The sequence below is a fragment of the Furipterus horrens genome, unplaced genomic scaffold, assembly GCF_987537825.1.
Source record: "Furipterus horrens unplaced genomic scaffold, mFurHor1.1.pri manual_scaffold_13, whole genome shotgun sequence".
NCBI classification, from domain to species: Eukaryota; Metazoa; Chordata; class Mammalia; order Chiroptera; family Furipteridae; genus Furipterus; species Furipterus horrens.
Genome location: NW_028327183.1, coordinates 30,692,542 through 30,711,290, shown reverse-complemented (window position 1 = coordinate 30,711,290; position 18,749 = coordinate 30,692,542). Strand labels below are relative to the sequence as shown.

Below are 18,749 nucleotides of genomic sequence, written 5' to 3'. Positions count from 1 at the left end.
TGGAAAGGTCTCCAGTTGAAGACAGAACAGAATGTTCCCTGTGCAGGTGGGGAGGGCAGATGCAGAAAAGGTACCGACCAACCCGTTACGCCGCAGGGTCAGCGGATGCTGTTTCTGAACCACCTGCCAGCCTCACAGCTCTCCTGTTTTCCTGGGCACGGAACCCTTTACTTCCTTTTGTTTATCCTCCCTCCCTCCCTCCCTCCCTTGCTTTCTTATTGTGGTGAAATAACATACTCAGTTTACCGTTTTAACCACAACAGAGGTTAAATTCGCGGGTATCGAACGCATGCACCTTGTGCTACAGTCACCGCCGTCCATCCGCAGAACTTTGTCGTCTTCCCAAACTGAGACTCTGCACCCAACAAAGATGAACTTTTATCCGTCTCCCCCGGTCCTGGTAGCCAGCCACCCTTGCGCCTCCTGTCCGTAGGAGCTTGACTACTGTAGGGAACGGGTTTCGGTGGAATCCTATAGTGTCTGTACATTTATTTCAGGCTTATTTTGTCAGCGTAAGGATTCAAGGTTCATGCATGTTGTTGCATGCGCCAGAATTTCCTTCTTTTTATAGGATGGATGATATCGATCATAGAAACCGTATCTTGTTGCTGCATCCATGGGCTGATGGACACTCGGGTTGTTTCCACCCTTGGGCCGTGAGTCGTGCTTCTGATCCATCATTTGAACACTTGGATGAGACAGTCAGGATGTACCCGAAGTTGTATTTTTTATTTGTTCACGTCCATGTTTCTAATCTGCTTGTACCAACCCTGAGTGAAGTCCCATCAGTTCTTCCAGAAAACGGTATGGCAGCTCCTCAACATTCTATGACGTAGCAATTCCAGGTCTGGGAATTTCTTGGAAGGAAATGAAAGGAGAACTTGGAAGAGCTATGTGCACCTCCCGGTTTGTTGCAGCATTATTCAGCAGAGCCGAGGTGTGGAAAGAACCTGGGTCCGTCAGTGGATGAGCGGGTACAGAAGAGGTGAGATGTCCTTTTATTTTTTTATTTTTTATTTTTTTTAAGTATATTTTATTGTGTGAGATTTCCTTTTAAAGTGGCACGTTACTCAAGTAGGAGAAGGAACGGAATGCAGCCATCTGGGACAGTGGGGATAGAGGCCTCGAGGGGGTTACGTGAAGTGAAAGAAACCAGACAGAGGAAGCAAATTCTCTGCCTTCTAGCAGTTTGTTTCCTTTTCGTTCTGATTTCTTTGCTGTGTTGCTTAGCAAATGTTTCTTTTTCCAGAGCGTGGTTTTTGTGAAAAGTTGTAGAAGCTGGAGATCATTGGTCTGTCTTGTCAAGACATCTTTGCAAAGCCTAAACTAATATGATCCATGATTAACTTTGTTCTAAGTCCAGACAGCATGAGCATCAACGATGGATAATGAAGTAATTTGTCCCCAAATTCAGTGTAATTTTTAGACACCTTAATCTTAATGTTATGATTGATGTTTTAAAGCCAGCACTGGTAGTCACAGTGCCCAAACTGGGTGGGTGGCTGGCTCTCTTCTCGCTTTTCTAGGCGTGTCTGTACCCTTACTTTTCATCCCGTCAGAGGATATTAGGTATCCACTGCTTTAGATGTGAGAAACTTGTCTGCCCTAGGAAGAAGCTCTGGGGTGCTTGCAGGGGTCCGTTCTTTTGGTTTCTGGGCCGACAGCCTGACTGGATGCGCGGATGGCGGATAGGAAGTGAGAAATGCATCCGTGAGCCTCCCGCTGAGGCCCTCAGCTAACGGGGCTGCCTGTGGGCCCGCTCCCCACTCCAGCCCAGCATCCGGCTCCAGCCCTGTGGTGGTCTTTCCTTCAGTTTTCTCCCATGTGTTGCCCCTCTCCCAGCCTCCCAGTCCCCCAGCCCGCCATTTCTGTCTTTTGCTCTGTTACTTTGTAGAGTCGTGAGCAACGCTCCGTGATGTCCCGAGCCCCAAATGCCTCCCCAGCCAGCCTTTCCTCTGTGCCCCTTTGGAGGGGGCTGCGAAGGCTCCTGTTAAGGCTGATGTCGCCCAGGAGCAGCGGGGTCACAGGGAGCAGCCTGCTCACTCACCCCCTTGTTGGGTGTGGCGTGCATCATTAGCACCCAGGACTGGGGATGAAAGAACAGAGTAAGAAAGTCGTGGCGACCCCGTTCTCTTGGGCCCGAAGTTGACCTGTTCACCTCTCTGAAAAGGACCATCGTTCCCCTTAAGCCCGTCTCGGAAGATTGTGGTTATTACTTGCTTTAGCGCTTCCTACCCTGTTGTCAATTGAAAGCGGAGCAGGTGATGTCCTCTTACCAAGTACCTCCCCCAGGAACTGAGGTCCGCGCTCCTCCATGGAAACATGTGTGGTTGGGGACGGAGAAGTAGGCAGGCAGGGCGGTGGGGCTTCGCTGTGGGCCAGGCTGCTGACTGGGCGCTGAAGCACTCCGGCTTTCTTCCCGGTCTGGGGGCTAGTTGGTGCCTTTATGTATTCAGTCATTTCCGTGGGTCTGTTCCTCTGAGACTCCCCTTGTGAGGTGCCCCTCCTTCACGTGGCTGCGCCACCAGCACAGGTAGAGCGTGGCATTCCTGCAGAGCAGCTGACTCTGTAGGGAGATACGTTCAGTCCCTATAGCTGGGCCGATTTCATTGTCTTGTTGCTTCCGCATCGCACCAGAGACTCTCCACGCTGTGATCACATGGCCATTTTGGAGTGCTGTATTGGCTAGTGTTTCTGGGTTGGGATTTGGTGACATTTGGGGCGATTTCCTGTCAAACGACTGTAAGTTCTTCATGGGCCTTCCACGTCCATGCGCCATTCTGGGTGGCTCAGCTGTGTGCTCCAAGCTCTTGCCCCCTCCTGTCTGCCTCAGGGAACCTCAGGCTGTTGTCGGGACCCGTCTGCCCTGCCACATTTCCTCTGCAGTCCTTCCAGCTCCTAGCATCCCCTTCCCCTGCTCCTGTGGTCCTTGGGCTTCACCCTTGCCCTCAGAATGATTCTCATGCTGGCTGCTGCCTCCTACGCTGCTGTGCCCCCTGACTGCGGGTCCCACCGCAAGGCCGATCTGCTCAGGATCTTCCGATCCTCCTGCCTTGTGCACATCCAGAATTTAGTTTCTTGTCTTGCCCCTGCTTCACATCTCACCAACCCAGGAGACGTGTGTCCCTCCAGAGGAAGTGAGTTGGGGAGGCTCGAGTGGTCATCTCTCCTGGAAATGTAACCCTTGCTGTCCTCTCTTCTCATGGGCGAGAACAACGCTTCTGTGATTCCTCTAAAGCCCAGAATTTCAGGGGCAGGAAGCTGGTGCTCCGCCGGTGCCCTCCCCGCCTTTATCCTGTGGGAGCCCGCGTGGTCCTGGCTGTACCCTCAGTTCCTCTGTTATTTGTCCATAGCTCAGTGTGTTAAATCTCTTTAGAGTTAGAACCAAGCTCGCTACACCAGTCCCTGTGTACACACACTCAAGAAAAGTTGTGTGACTCTTAGGGACGACCAGCTGGCTTTTATGAGTACTATGACCAGTTCTTCTCTTTGATAACTGCTTTTTGAGTGTTGTGAGGCTATTTGATGATGTCATCTTAGAGCAGCATGGAGATGGTTGTCCAAGCGTGGTGAGCTCTCATCCGTGGCCGGTGTGGCTCAATGGATTGAACATCGGCCTGCCAACTGAAGGGTCGCCAGTGCGCTTCCCAGCCAGAGCACATGCGTGTGTTGCAGGCCAGGTCCCCAGTTGGGGGCATGTGAGAGGCAACCAATCAATGTTTCTCTCTCACATCCCTGTCTCCCTCCTTCCCCTCCCTCTGAAAGTAAATAAATAAAATCTTCAAAAAGGCAAAAAGAGTGCGAGCACTCCAAATAGCATCGTAGAGGGAGGCAGGTGCTCACGTGTCCCGGGCATTACAGGCTGTGACCCCCAGAGGACAGCATACGTGGTCAATAAGGCCCCTGCAGAGCACGTCTTGGCTGTGGGTGTAGGGGGTCGGGCAGGTAGCTGGTGTTTGTGCACGCAGACCCAGGGAAAAGCCGTGAGATAGGAAAATCTACCTCTGTAAGGGAGAGCAGGGAGCAGACTGAAGCAGAGGCTGGCCAAACTTACAAATGAGGTATGTCTGGGGCAGCTGAAGAATGAAATGGATCCCCACACCACTTGGCAAGCACCAAAGAATGACATAGGAAAGAGGGGTGAAAGTCACAGGTACTAGTACATGAGTGCAGCCAGGTATAGGTAATTACATGTTTGGCCCGGGTGGGACAAGCACCTGTTCTGGGAACCAGTACACAGCAGGAGACTATGGAGGATGCCGATTTAAATCTAAATGAAGATGATTTCTGATCATCCAGTCTCTGAGAGGTGTTTGCAGAAATGAGCCTCCATTCTGGCTCAGGTCCAACCTGTGGGACAGACACAGTCACGTCAAAGAACAATCTTCTCCGTAGGTGGGTAGGGACTTCTGGGGAGCAGGAACTGGTGTGGTCAGGGGTAGGTCAGGATGTGAGCAACAGACTGGGGACAAGGGCCATGACGAGGTGAACACACACACGTGCGTGCGGGGATGTGGGCAGACAAAGGAGGCTATCTGGAGGTTTCTTTTGACTGGTTATTCTTGACCCCTTGAAAACGGTCGGGAAATTCAGAGAATAATTTATATTATCTTCATTTGGTATCCTAAAGTGTTTAATCTGCCCCCAACGAAAGCAGGTTTCACAATGCAGGAGCATATTTTTGTGAGTTTGCTTTTGAAGGCAACTCACCCTTATTCCCTGGCATAGGTGGGAGCGTGAGCCAGCCTTGATTCAGAAGCGAAGGGTCTGAGTTAGGAGCTGGCAGACATCCTGCATACTCAACAGCAGAACGAGCACAAGCAGAGGAAAACACTAGGCATACATTATACAAGCTGGATATCTTAGTCGGGGCACAAGGGTTCCCAAAAGAGCCACTCTAAATGCCCACAGGCTGCGCCCTCTGCTGTGAGCTCCATGGATCCATGACAGGGACAGGAAGAGAGTGTCCCAAGATTGCCCTCCCTCATGAGTTTCTGGTGTGAATCTGTTGATTAAAATGAAGATCTAGCACATTTTCTTTCCAGCCAGGCCTCTCATTTTTGACAAGTGCTTGCCTCCCAAGGTACCAGGGATTGAGTGCGATGGCAGAGAGGGAAAGGGTGTTGAGTCATATGAAAACTATTTATACCATCGTGAAAGTGGAACCATCCTTAGCCCTTTCCCTGCTGTGTCTGTTCAGGTATAAACCCTCGCGTGAGGTCAGGACGTTTCGTGAAAATTCCTCCCGGTTACGAGCACATGAGGTACAGAGATGCGTACACCTGCCGTATGTACCTCCTGCTGTTTTGGCTTTGGCAGGGCAGCATGGTGAGAAGCTGCATGGAGAGGGACCTCTGACTCACGGCACGCGGACGCTTTGGTCCTAAGAGCCAGCTGCCCTTGGCTTGTGCTGTCTTTTCACCTTTCCGCTCTCTTCCCTGTGTGTTGGCCGTAACCAGCGTCGTACCTGAGCGGTGGGCTGGGCCAGGTTTCTGCAGCATCTCTTTTGTTTTGGGGTAGTACCAGCACGATCGCTCTGATGCATACCTTAGCACCTATTATTTATTAAGGCCGAGCGGAGAGAACAGAGTCGAAGCCCTAAAGCCCTTGTATTCCAAAAGGTAGTGTAAGTGGTTTGTCCTAGGCTTCAGTAGTCACTTGCGTTTAGACAGCATATGTGAATCTGAAGAAATTGCGTACCTGTACCCATATGCACGTGAGACAAAACGCCGTAGAAAGAGTTAATTATTTAGAACCGGATTCCTCTTGATGGACATTACTTGGGCTCTGGAACTTTTCCTAAGCCATATTCCATGGTGATTAAGGCTATCTCCAGTTTTTATTAGGTTGAGCTGAGATGCAGAGTGTGAATTTCAGTTGTCAAGAAAGATGTTAAAAATATCTGCTTGCAGGGACCCGCTGCTGCTTATGACCTCAGCCCCGCTGAGTGGGCCCTGTGTCGGCATCGCCTGTGTGGACGAGACCCACTTCTGAGTCTTATAAGGGCACGGTTTCTAATAAAACCTACTCGGAACACAAGGAATAGAGTCATCTGTGGCGTTTCTCCTAAGCCCTGCCAGGCTCTGGACGTGCGGCTGACGAGCTCGCTTGTCCCATTTTACTTATTGCGGGGAACCCCCCAGGAGTCAGTGTGGAGACGCCAGGACTGGTGGGCGTGCTGGGGGCAGTGTCTGAGCGCTGTGCACAGCCCACCGTGCTTGTGTCGTCGGGCCCAGAGCTGAGCTGCCTGAGTGAAGACCAGTGGCGAGGGGGCTCGTCAGGAGTGTGTATAAGCGGTCAGGAGGAGCCGGGCCACAAGGGGGTGAGGTGGGCCAAATCTGAAGGCATGAATTGTGTTCTCCTCCAAAACCTGTTGGAAGCAGCCTCTCTAGAACATTCTGTCTTAGACGGCCCCGCTCTCGCTCTGCTTGGCAGTCAGTGAGCCACGGTGCCTTCTCCAGGCCCGTGGAAGAGAATATGACGTAGCACTTCTTAATGAGAGTTGTCGATCAATCGCCATGGCTGTGCTGACGGGAACAGCCTGGCACGGGCTTTTAAATGCAGTGGACAAGCACTTAGAGGGTCATTATGTCATACATTTGCCACGGGATTCTTCTAGAACAACAGTGTCTCTGGAACTGATAGCCAAGACCGAGAATGGAATTGTGACCCACGTGTGGGAGGGAGGCTCGGGGGCTGGGAGCTAGGAAGTGCCTGGAGTTGTGTTGGGCGTGTGTTGTGGTCGGACGTTTTCTGTAGCTTGTAAGAATGTATCGTGAGTCCAGACTTTTCACCACGCCTTCCAGGGCCTCTGGACTTTAGCCACGTGTTATGATGTCCCCCAGCTGCTGATAGCCAACAGCTTAGAAGGCACCGTTCTAACTGGAGATTGCTGTCCTCTCTACGCTTTGGGTGTAGTTATAAAAATGGAGTAGTCATTGTGTTGTAGGAAATTAGGAAGATCCAGAAAACATAATGAAAATACGATGTGGGTAAGCATTGGCTGCATTTCTCTGTGGACATATTTAAACTGAGTGGTCTCTTGCCTCCATGAGTATGAGGAAAAAATATATAATGTGTGAAAAGAGAGCCATGGCTGGCACGGCTCAGTGGATTGAGCGCTGGCCTGTGGACCAGAGGGTGGCCCGTTCAATTTCCAGTGAGGGCACAGGCCTGGGTTGCGAGGCAGGTCCCCATCGGGCGTGCATGAGAGGCAAGCACAGATGGGTGTTTCTCTCCCTCTCTTTCTCCCTCCCTTCCCCTCTCTCTAAAAATAAATAAATAAAATATTTGAGGGAAAAAACAGTCATTTCAACCCTAATTTCAAACCTCTCTACGCCCCAGTATCCCAGTGCTCCTAAAATGTTCTGATGCAGTGCAGCTTGGAATTTCTTCTCTGTTGTTACCCAGACGTTCCAGAGAAGCGCTGTGACGATTGGTTTGCGAGGTGCCTGGGACCTTGCACTGTTCCTTCCTCCTCCGTTCGCTCCCTCCCTGGAGCTACTGAGGGCCTGTGTCCCCCTGGTCTTCTAGAAGCCTCTAGGCCGTGTTCTGCTGGACCAGAAAGGATCCACAGTCTTGACCGAGTGCACGACGCTGTCCTGGAGAGAAGCAAGTCAGCATCACCTGAGGCTGCAGATTCGGACTGTCAGGAGCTTTGTGGCCTCCGATTAGTGGCTTTTGCAGTATCACTTGTGTTTCTTTTTCTCCATATCAGGCCATGTGTTATCTTACTAATCTGTGTGTGTAAGAAGGTGGAAGCATCATGGGGCGATGTGTTGTCCTTATGACATACCTCCCACGTGTCCCTGTGTGCAAATTGATGGTGACTGTTGAAGTGCATTTTGAACTTGAAAATAACGACCTGTAGGGCTCTGGCTTTGAGGTTCTAACCTAGAATCCTGGCAGTGCTCCAAATTGCTCTAGTAGATAGAAGGAGTTTGGTATACAGTGAGGCTGGACAGGCCACTTTCAGCCAGTGTGCACCTCAAGGCTGTCAGGCAGGAGGAGGAAATCCCCCCTCATTCACAGGAGGGTTATTATCTTGTTGTAGTTAGAGAAGCCATGTCTCAGCTCTTGCAGCCAGGCAGGAGGGGTTCCCTCTTACTGGTGGGAGATCAGCCTTGCACTCAGGTCTCCACCTGACTGGACGAGGCCCACCCCAGTGGGGAGAGCGGTCGGCTTTACTCAGTCCGCCGGTATAAGTGTTAACCTCAGCCAGAAGCACCTTCCCAGGCGCATGTGCAATCATGTTTGACCAAGTGTCTAGGCACCCTGTGGTCCAGTCCAGTTGGTACATGACGTTACCTACCACACAGTGCCTGCACAGAGACCCCAGACCCTACGCCTGGCAGTCAGGGCTTTACGTGAGTTGGTTGCCCATTAATTCAGTCAGCTATTCACCGAACAAGTACGTGTGCAAAGGCAGAGGAAAACTGAAGTGAAGGACATTTTCCAAAAGGTTTACTGCAGCTGGTCCTCTCTCTAGTGAGATTTCAGGTTGGCACTGGGTTTCCTTCTCTCCAGTCGTCTTCAGTGAATACGGTTGCCTTGCTTTTGAAATCAGGTGGGGAAGTGCGATGTTTTTAAAAAAAGAGAGAAGACCCAACTTAATTCTTAGTGTACAGTGCCATGACATTGTGGGTTCTGCCGCCACCTCTTAAGGACTCCTGTGCCCCCTCAGCTGTGTAAACGGACGCGAGGCTCGTCATTTCACAAAGGCGCTCAGCTCAGTCCATGTCTTGCAAGACAGCAGTTCCCTGTCATTGGAGCTGCTCACACTGAGGCTGGGTTTCCAAAGGACTCCGTTGTCTGTTTTACTATGCTTTTCAAAGACGTTTTCATTCTTAGAATTCTTTAGGAAGTTTTGTAGGTAAGCTTTGCTGAATTCCTTGTATGCAAGGCTGTTACAAGCCTTTGTAATTTCTTCATAGTCCTGTCTTCCCCCTCCTGCCCTGTCCCCTGATGCACTGTCAAGTGAAGACTGGCTGGCTCTAAAATGAAGACCCGCTTTGTCTCTTCCTGTAGTGCTCCACCGATACAGACACATCTCGGGGTTGTGGCAGCCGGATATCGGGCCCTGTGGAGGACTGCTGAATGTGGTGGTGAGTCCGAGAGCCTCGCGTGTGAATTCTTTTCTTTTCTTTTCTTTTCTCTTCATGTGTGGTTTCTTGTGAAGTCAGGACTGCTGCCCCATGTGGATGGAACTTAGTGCCTTTTCTACCCGAGGGGCAAGTCAGCTGCTTGCTATATGTCATTGGAGCAATCACAAGGAACCTCTCATCAGTTATTTTTCGCGGCCCTAGGTGGTTCTCTGTAGAGCAGCTTCTCCCCCACCGTGAGGTGTACATGTGCCCTGAACAGGGCCTCCTGAACAGAAACGCTAGGGCCAGGCATGTGCGGTTAATACTTTGCCAGCTCCGGGTAGGCGCCTGGGCCCAGGTGTTGCTGTAGCTGATGTCCCAGTGGAAACAGTCGGGTGCCCCGGGGAGCGCTGGTGTTCTGCCCCTGCTTCCCTTCTCGCTGGCTCAGGCCAGAAGCCCGGTCCGGGAGACCGGCTGCTCGCCATGTAACAGTGGTGGGTCTGCCTCTCAGCGGCCCCGGACAGCCTCAGTGTGGCTCTTCCGAGCGTGGTCCAGACGGGCCACCTGGGGACTCTGGTTGCTCACCGAGTGGGGTTTGCACGGGGATAAGTATGGCTTTATATTCTTTGGTGGGAGCGTTCGTTAAGAAACACACTTTACATATGTTACGTTTGATATCACTGGGCAAAAGCCTTGCTATTAAAGCATTTTCTCAGGGACAACCCAACAGCTCCCAGCGTGGGCGTATGTTTTTCTTTTTAGTCGTGGGATGGGTGGGGGCTGTGGGTGAGAATTGTTTTTCATACTGGCAGTGAGTCATAAAAATGAATAAAAAGAAGCTTCTCAAAGCAGGGGAAATGGATGCCATGACTGAATAACAGCAACTGGCTCTCGTCTCAGACAGGCAGCCACAGGAGTGAGTAAGTTCTCTCCTCCCGGGGCTAGAGCTAGAAGCTGTAGATGTGGGCTCTTCCTGGGCAGGCAGGAGCGACTACAGGGTCCTCCCGACCGGGCTGTCCGTGTCCCTGCACTGAGAATGTGGGTGCATTTGTGCTGAGCGTGTGTGTGGGGACTGCGTGTCCTTTGATCTGAGTTCTGTCCCTTTCTGTCTGTCACTGGTTCAAACACACAAGAATAGCGGGAATGGTAGCATGAACTGCCAATGCCTGCCACCGGGATTCAGCAGTTACTGGTAGTGCGCCAAGTTTGTGGCCTCTGTCTCTGCCCCTTGCCGTTCTGTTCTTAGGAGGTTTCAAGCAAATCCCAGGCCTGTGTTGCTTCATGTGTTCATCCTTCAATGTGGATCTCTACAAATGTGGGTATTTCCCTACATATGCACCACGTTCTTATCACATCTTGCAAAAGTAGCGGTAATTCCTTGACATTACCTGAGACCCTGTGCATATGTAAGGTTCCCCGATAGTCTCAAAACTGCCTTTGACAGCTGGTTCGTTCCAATCGGGACCCAAAGCAGGCCCGCACGCTGTAGTTGTGTGTTTTGCTCGTGATGTCCTGTTGAAATCAGCACCCCGTTTTTTTCTCAGGTCAGTTGCCCTATTTATTGGGCATCACTTAGGAGATTATTCCGCTTCTTCCTCGTGTCGTTTAGCTACCTCCCCTTTCTAAAAGGCTTTCTTGGATTCAGGTCTAACTGCTTTTTTTGCATTTAAAGAGTTCATTTTTCAGCTGTATTGAGATATAATTGACAAAAATGTAAGATTTCTAAGGCACACTGCATGGTCCCACCATCTAGCTACCGGTAATTAACGTATCCATCATCTCACGTTGAAGTTGTCTTCTCAGTAAATTTCAGTGATCAAATACACTGTTATTAAGTATAGTCTCATTGACTTTTAGAAATATTTATTTATTTTTAGAGAGAAGGGAAGGGAGGGAGAAGGAGAGGGAGAGAAACATCAATGTGTGGTTGCCTTTCACACGCTCCCACCTGGGGACCTGTCCCCCAACCCAGGCCTATGCCCTGACTGCGAATGGAACCGGTGACCCTTTGGTTTGCAGTCGGGCACTCAATCCACTGAGCCACAGTAGCCAGGGCTCACGTTGTTTTTCATTAGATAACGACTCTGTCATGAACAAGCACTTGATGGGCAGGGCCATGCTTGTCCCATTGTGATAGATCAGGGGTATCTTGATGTGTGTTGGCCCTGAGGTGCTCCGTGGGCCTGGAGCATGCAGACGTGGGTGGTCACTGTGAAGAGCTGCGGGTGAGGAACCTCTGCCTTGGTGCCTCAGGTAACCCTCCTGTGGACGTGCGCCCTTGTCCTTCCTACAGGTGGGACGGCTCGTTCATTATCGGTTGGATGTACCTGCCTCCCCATGGCCCTCATGTGGATGACCTACCCTCATGTGGGTGACCCCATGCGATTCAAGCCCTGGTTTAGAATTGACCTGACGGAGAGGAAATCGACCCACACGGTGGAGTGCGTGTATGGCCACAGCTGGCCGCACAACGGCCACATCCAGGTGAGTGTGTGCTCTGGCTCCCTTAGGTACGGCAGCCGTGTGCGGGCGAGGGGCCAGGCCTCCTCTGTCTTCCCGGTCTTGGTGCCAGCGAGTTTGCAGCGGTGTCTGTAGCTACAAGCCCGTGTCCGTACAGAGCAGGAGAAATGGGAGGAAACGGGGCTCTACCCCCACTACTTCTGTGTGTTGTTTAGGCTGTGGTGCTGTATGTCACTCCCCAAAGAGTCACTAGTTGGACCTCTCCACTGGTTCTGCATCCAGTTAAAAGCATTTGTTCTTTCCCACCACACCATTCCTCACTGTTGTTTTTTCCATACCCCTGAGGCTACTAAATGATAGTGCCTTTTTCCTGCTCTAAGAATCGCCTTGGAAACACGTAAGCACCTGTCTCCTGGATGCACTGCTCCTCTGAGAAGGAGGTGCACGGTCAGGGTGGTGCCGAGCTCCTCTCTCTGGACTGGTCCCAATTTGTAGGGATGCTGGGCTTCTGTCGATGAGCGGGGTGCACCCAGCAAGAGGGGCTTATTGTCTGGTGGAGATGCCATGAGTGATTTGTTCCCCTCGCTCCTGTGTCGTGAATGCTCAAGATTGTGAGGAAGGACGAGTTCTCCACCAAGTGCAACCAGACGGACCACCACCGGATGTCTGGTGGGAGGCAAGAGGTGAGCCCGTACCCCTTCTGTGCACAGGGACCAGACATGAGGTTGCGTGGCTGGACGTCCTCAGCGTGCCGCCAACAAGAGGGCCCTCTCCTGCGGTTGATCCTCACGTGGCTGGCACAGAGAGTGTGTCTGAGTGACCTCACCTAGATGTGTGTGCACAGGCATAGGATTTTGTTTTCCTGCCAACCCTCAGGGCATATGACGGAAAGGAAAGAGTTTTCACCGGGTCGTTCTCCTTCACCCCTTTGTCAAGAGTGTTTGTGTGCCGTGTAGGTTTCTTGTTGGAGGTGAGTTGCAGGGAGATGAGGGGCTATTGTTCCCACAGGTGGACCCGGAGATTGAGATTTTCAGCCCCGGCCGCACAGTGGGTAAACCTGCGTGTCAGTCCCACCAGGAGTTTCCTTGTGCTTCCTTTTGTTTGCACGAGTAATTGTCCCTTATCTTTATGAGTTGTAGTGTTCTGAGGATCTGTGTCATTCTGCCATTGCAAAATATTGCCATTTCTTAAGAAGAACTTGAACTTTTCAAACACAGAAGCCTCATGACAGCTTCTTTGCATTTGTTGGGTGTGCATTTCTCAGCCATTTTTCGAGTCCCTTTAGCATCCTGCTCACGAAGGAACCAGTGAGTGGTCCCGCCCAACCCTTCACGTGGGCTAGACCCTTCATCGGTACAAGAAGCCAGCCTTGTGGAGTCATAAACTGCATCCACAGGGCTTCCCAACTCTCCGACCTGCTTGCATGCGAACTCTAGGTCCAGGATTTCTGCCAGCTCTGTGCACCTTTGAAGGCCAAGTCCAGGCTGTCTGGTGAGCAGCGGTGTGGCTCTCGGGCTGCCCAGGCTGTGTCTCCCTAGCGCAGGCGCTGCCTGGTTTGTCTTCACGGATGATGGCCAAGGCCCCGCCACCACCTTACTGCCCTGCTCCTACCTGTCCAGGTCCCCTACGCGAGGCTTCCAGACACCTGGGAGCTGCAGGGAAGAGCAGAGTTGGGGAAGCAATCACCCAGTTACTAAAACGATGCCTTATCCTCCAACACAAAGCCAGCAGACTCTGGAGGGAAAGGCGCGGGCACAGCCCCACCGGGGAGCCCTCTCCACGCCCATCTCCCAGCCTCCCTCTGTGCTTCGGCATTTCTCACGTAACTGCTGTTACTCCAGAGCTATCTCCCGGTCTCCTCAGAACCGTTCCCAAGACCGAGTCTTAATTCAACACAGCATCCCGTCATCTCGGTATGATGTAATGGGATGTAAGCATGCTGCTGCGGGTGGACATGGGGTTTGTGCTTAACTGTTCGCATTTCTTCTGTTATCCTCTTGACCACGTGCTGGAGTGATGTAACCTATGGGCGCCTCAGTCCTTTTCTGTAAACTAAGACCATGTGGTTACCTGTGGACCCCAACTGACTCCTGAGAGTTGACTAGGATACCACACCAGGAGGATGCCAAGTGTTGTTCCTGCCATGCCACTGTCTGAAGTCCATGAAAAACCTTATGTGGATTTCGGATCATGCAGATCAAAGGGTCAAAGGCCTTGAAGGTGTTCCAGATTCTTGTTGCACGTTGTCGGTTTGATGGTCCTTGTGTACAGCCCACCAGGGCAGGTAAGCCCTACCTCCCATGCTCCGATTGGCTCTGGTATTGGCCTTGGTGGAGGCAAGACCATTTAGCACGTGGACTGTTGAGTTAGCTCTGATTCTGTCACTCACTAGCTGGGTGACTTTGGAAAGCTTTCTCTGCTTTTATAAGTCCCAAGCCTCTGTAGAACAAGGAAAACGTTAGCACTCATCTCCTAGGCCTTTTGTGCAGATTAAGACAGTGTTGTACAATGCTAGCACATGGTTGAGTCGGCCCCAGATATGTCTCATATGTTCTGGGCCCCTGTGTTTTTTCGTATGCATCTACACCTTCTAAGATTATTCTGTAGTAAGCATACGTATTTGGAAGTTCTTGGTTCTGAGTAATTGGGTCTGGTTGGTATAATGACTTTGACCTTTTCCTGCAAAGTAAATAAGACTGTGACTGTCGGCAAGCTGTCTGCGCTTCGGCATTTAGGTCGAGTCTGGTTATTCACCATGGCAACATTGAAATCCTTGTTTATTACATTCACTTGCTTCCATTTTTACCTGTTATTTATCTATTTGATTTATTTTGAAGGGCCTTTCCTCCGGGAGTTGAGCCTTTTCAGTGAAAGGTTTTGACTTTGGTGAAATAATTTTAAAACCGTTCTCTGGTTATTGGTTTCTGTGTTCTAAAAACCTTTGCCTGTCTTCCAGTGACAGAGAATCAGTCTCTCTCCCTCTCTGTCTCTCTCTTGCTGTCTCGTTCTTCGTCTCTCTCACTGAAGTTTGGTAGCTTCACATTCTGTTTAGGTCTGTGACCCAGCTTGAACGATTTTATGCGTATGGTGTGAGGTGGGGATTGTGGATCTTCTTCGTACGCATGTCTAGTTGTTGGGGTACCATTTGTGGAAACGACTTTTCTTTCCCCACCAGGTAGCTCTATCAGCTTTGTCGAAAACCAGCTGACCACATAAATGTGGGTCTGATGCCAAGCTCTCCGTTTAGTTCTATTAATATATTTGTTAGTTCTTATGGTCATGCCACCGTCTTGATTACTGTAGCTCTGTAGTAAGTCATAACACGAACTAGTGTTGTTCCTTGGGCTTTGTTCTTTGGCAAGACTGCGTAGGATGTTTAGGTTCTTTTCATTTCCCTATGAGTTTCAGAATGAGCTTGTTGGTTTCTCCAGAAAAGCTAGCTCGGTGGGATGATGATTGACATGGAACCTTTAGGTCAGTTTGTCGAGAGTTGCAGACTTGATGCTGAGTGTTCCAGTCTGTAGAGACCTCTGACTAGTATGAGGCCTCTTTAGGATTCTCTCTGCGGTGTTGGGGTTTTCAGAGTGGAGGGCTTGAATATATTTTGTAATATTTATTCCCAAGTCCTGTGGTTTGTTTTATTTTTGGTTATTGTAAATTGGGTTCAAAATTTTTATTTGATAGCTTAGTGCTGCTAGTATATAAACATTCAGTTGATTTTCTATATTGACTTTGTAGTTATAGCAGTAGTTTTGTTCAGCCACCGTAGCAATTTTTGTTCTTTGCCGGACTTTGGGCAGTAACGTAGTAAAGCGGTTGACGGATTGTAGCTCTTTTGTTGTTTTGGCAAGTTGCTTTTGCTTCTGTTTATAGAGCTAATTCTAGCTAATCATTAGAAACACTATTTTGAGTTAGAAACTCCATTCTCTGGATTAGGTTAAATGTGCAGAATCAAGCAATTAAGCGCTAAATATCCTTCCCAGTGTTCGATTCCACAATGAATGAGTGAGTTTTGGGGACTTTTTGGGGACTCGGTGTTTATAAAAGCTCTCTTTTTGTGCATATACTTACTGAACCTACACCATAAGTGTGAAGGCACGTTTGAGAAAGGAAAACCCACCCGCAGTCTCCTGACTCCAGCTGTACCCATCATGGTGCTGAGCAGCAGCTACAGAAAGCAACTCTGGCTAAGTCAGCCAGCACAGGGTTTAGTGACCGAGTCCTGTTGTGTGCCCTGCTCTCGCAGAGGCCCGAGAACTAGGCTCAGAGGCTTGTGCAGTGTCAAGCGAGCTCAGCCTCCCGTTTCCTGGCTGGGCTCGACGTGAGGTTCATGCGGCTGTTCCCTGGAGCTGTGGGTACGGACTGTGGCCCCAGCCTCACCCGAAGGGACCCCATGTTCCTGCTGCTTCCCCTGAGGTGTGGGCTCGTGTGCTCTGGGAAGGCAGGAGCCAGAGCCCCTCATTTTTCAGTGGTGGCATGCTTCCACAGGAAGGGAGGCCAGGTGCTGGGACACCAAACACATGGCAGAGTGCTATGCTCCTGTCCGGCCCCGTCTTCATTTGTCCACCCGGGTGGGTTCCTTCATCATAGGTGTGCCCAGAGCATCACCCAGAACTACAAAAATGCTGCTTTGTCCACTCAGTATTACAGTGAGCAGCCTCCCCGGGCCCCTGTGTCATGGTGGTTGTCATGACCTGAATTCTCTTGGAAGGAGTTCCGAACGCGGCTGAGGGAAGAATGGGGGCGGACGCTGGAGGACATTTTCCACGAGCACATGCGGGAGCTCGTCCTGGTGACGTTCGTCTGCGCCAGTCAGTACGGGTGAGTGCAGCCCCGCTCTGTGGGAGCATGAGCTCAGTGCCACCCTCTCTGGCTGCTGTGAGCACGGTGCCCATGCCCACCTCCTCACTTGTCCCCCATATGTCTTCCGTCTTATTTATCGTCACCGTCTGCATCCGGATGCTCCAGCAGCCCTGGTGTGTGCGCCTAATCCTTGGGGTTGTTTTCGCACGTCCGTCCTGGAAGGCCTGCTGTCCCACCTCTCTGTCCCTGGAGCCGGTCCCTCCAGCCCCTGTTTAGCTCCTTTGCCATGTTCCCCGTGCAGTCTTGGATTGTTGTCCCAGAGTGCCAGAGCAGGAGTGGCATTCCCTTCCGGTCACTGAGTGCTCCACTGCAGCGCCCCTGGCAGGGACACGGGAGCCCCTGTTAACCGTTTGAGTGCCAACGTCGCTGTGAGCGACGCTGAAAATTTTCCCAAAAGTGCCGTCGCTCCCAGCAACTCTGTTTTCGACGGCTACGAATGTAAATAACAATGGAAGAATTCATATTTTATGTTTTGTTCTCTTTTGTTGTAGTTCAGGTTATGTATTGATATAACTTTTGCTCATGTTGATCGAGATTTCGAACTTTTATGTTTGTTCCAATTCTGACATTAATTCTGATATAATTTTTACTTACATTTTATTTTATTTTGTCTTTTAAAATAATGTATTTATTTGTTTATTTTATTTTGAGAGAGAGAGGGGAAAGGAGAAAGAGAGGGAGGGAAACATCACTGTGTGGTTGCCTCTCACTCGCGCCCCCAACTGGGGACCTGACGTGCAACCCGGGCATGTGCCCTGACTGGGAATCGAACCAGCGGCTCTTGGTTCGCAGGCCGATGCTCAGTCCACTGAGCCACAGCAGCCAGGGCTAATTTTTACTTACATTTCAAATGGTCCTTTTAATTTCATTTATCTTTGCAATAATCGTTGATACTGTGCAGCGTGCGTGATAAGGAAGCTTTTGCTAATGGACATTTTCACTGCTTCACGGTATAGAATTAGCATTCTGTTTCTAAACTGTTTTTCTCTGTTGATATCTATTGATAGAGGTCTCTAGTGTGAATGCTGCTTGTGTCCCTTTCTCTTGTACGCTATGAAGTTTTCTTTTTTCCCCCCAAATTTATGTAATATTTGGCACAGTTCTTGCTTGTTATCCATGTTGCTCTGTGTTTTTTCAAATTATACTCATAGGTTTTATCTTATGGCACATATTATACTTCAAAAGCCATATTGAAGGAAAGAATTTATTTTTTTTCTAAAATAATTGTCGTCACAAAATAATTTTAATGCAGTAAACTTTTTGCTAAATTGTGTCAAAGGACACGGCTTACAAAAGAAGGGGGTATTTACTACATGTCGTGAAATTTTCAGCCCATGAATAATGCTCTTATAGACATTTTCCATCAACTGCATTTCTGAGCAAAATAACATGGCATTTCTCCTACAAACTTTAACAGTGACGCATGGCGCTCAAAGGGTTAAGCCTCATTGGAATCAGAGAAGGTGTGAGGGTGCTGTGCACCTGTGGGTGGGGTGAGCATGGCTCGGGAACATGGGGTGCCCCTGCTCCCCACGGATGTGGCATCCTAGGTCAGCCACACGGCCTGGGCCCCGCGGTGGGGCGGGGAGGTGCGGGCTCTGCACCGCTGCAGCCCCGTGCGGCTCTGCCACGCTCTCCCGTCACCCTCCCCGCAGCAACCGCCTGACCTGCCGCCGCATCTACCTCCCGCCCAGCCACCGGGAGGACCTCATCAGGCCGGGCCTCTTCAAAGGCACCTACGGCAGCCACGGCCCGGAGAGTGTCGTGCTCAGCTTCCATGGGAAGCATGCCAGGGCCACGAAGATCACGGTAAGTCCTCGGGCCACCGGGCGGGTTCAGCCCTGCGTGGATTTGTGAGGCGGGCCTTGGAGCTGCACAACTTGGGCGGCAGGCACCCTGGCTCCTTGGTAGGGCCCAGACTAGAGCACCGCTTCCCCAGGATGTGTTTGGGAATCCAGGTCCTCAGGCCTGACCCAGACGCACCCAAGCTGGGTCTCAGTTCGTCTTTCCCACACAGAGAAAACACTGATGCCCTTGCTCCACCCTGCGGATTCTCACGTAATGGGTGGCGGGCTGGGTAAGGCTTCCACAGGCTCCCCGGGTGACCCCAAGGGCTGTGACATTGGAGATCCCTGCGGTGGCGCCAGGAAATGTCCCCCTCCAAAGTCCCCCTCCGGAAATGTCCTTTATCCTGGCTCCTTTCCTTCCCTGTCTCACTTCCGCCCTCCCTTACCAGCCCGCCTGGATTACTCCCACTAAAACCCTGGTCCTCGGCCCTTGCCTCAGGCTCTGGGATGAGGAACCATGGATAAGATAAGGCACGCTGACTGGGTCTTGAGGGTG

The 18,749-nt window shown here is 50.8% G+C and overlaps 1 protein-coding gene across 1 annotated transcript; it reads left to right on the top strand.

Annotated features, from left to right (window-relative positions):
* Positions 1-1,681: 1,681 nt before the first annotated feature.
* LOC149994362 (F-box only protein 31-like) lies at positions 1,682-18,263 on the top strand. The gene is given in 9 exon segments (XM_090259047.1): positions 1,682-1,695; positions 2,953-3,137; positions 5,201-5,264; positions 9,005-9,106; positions 11,380-11,443; positions 11,445-11,567; positions 12,152-12,226; positions 16,255-16,364; positions 18,062-18,263. Coding segments are annotated over 9 exon segments (939 nt in total).
* Positions 18,264-18,749: the final 486 nt, after the last annotated feature.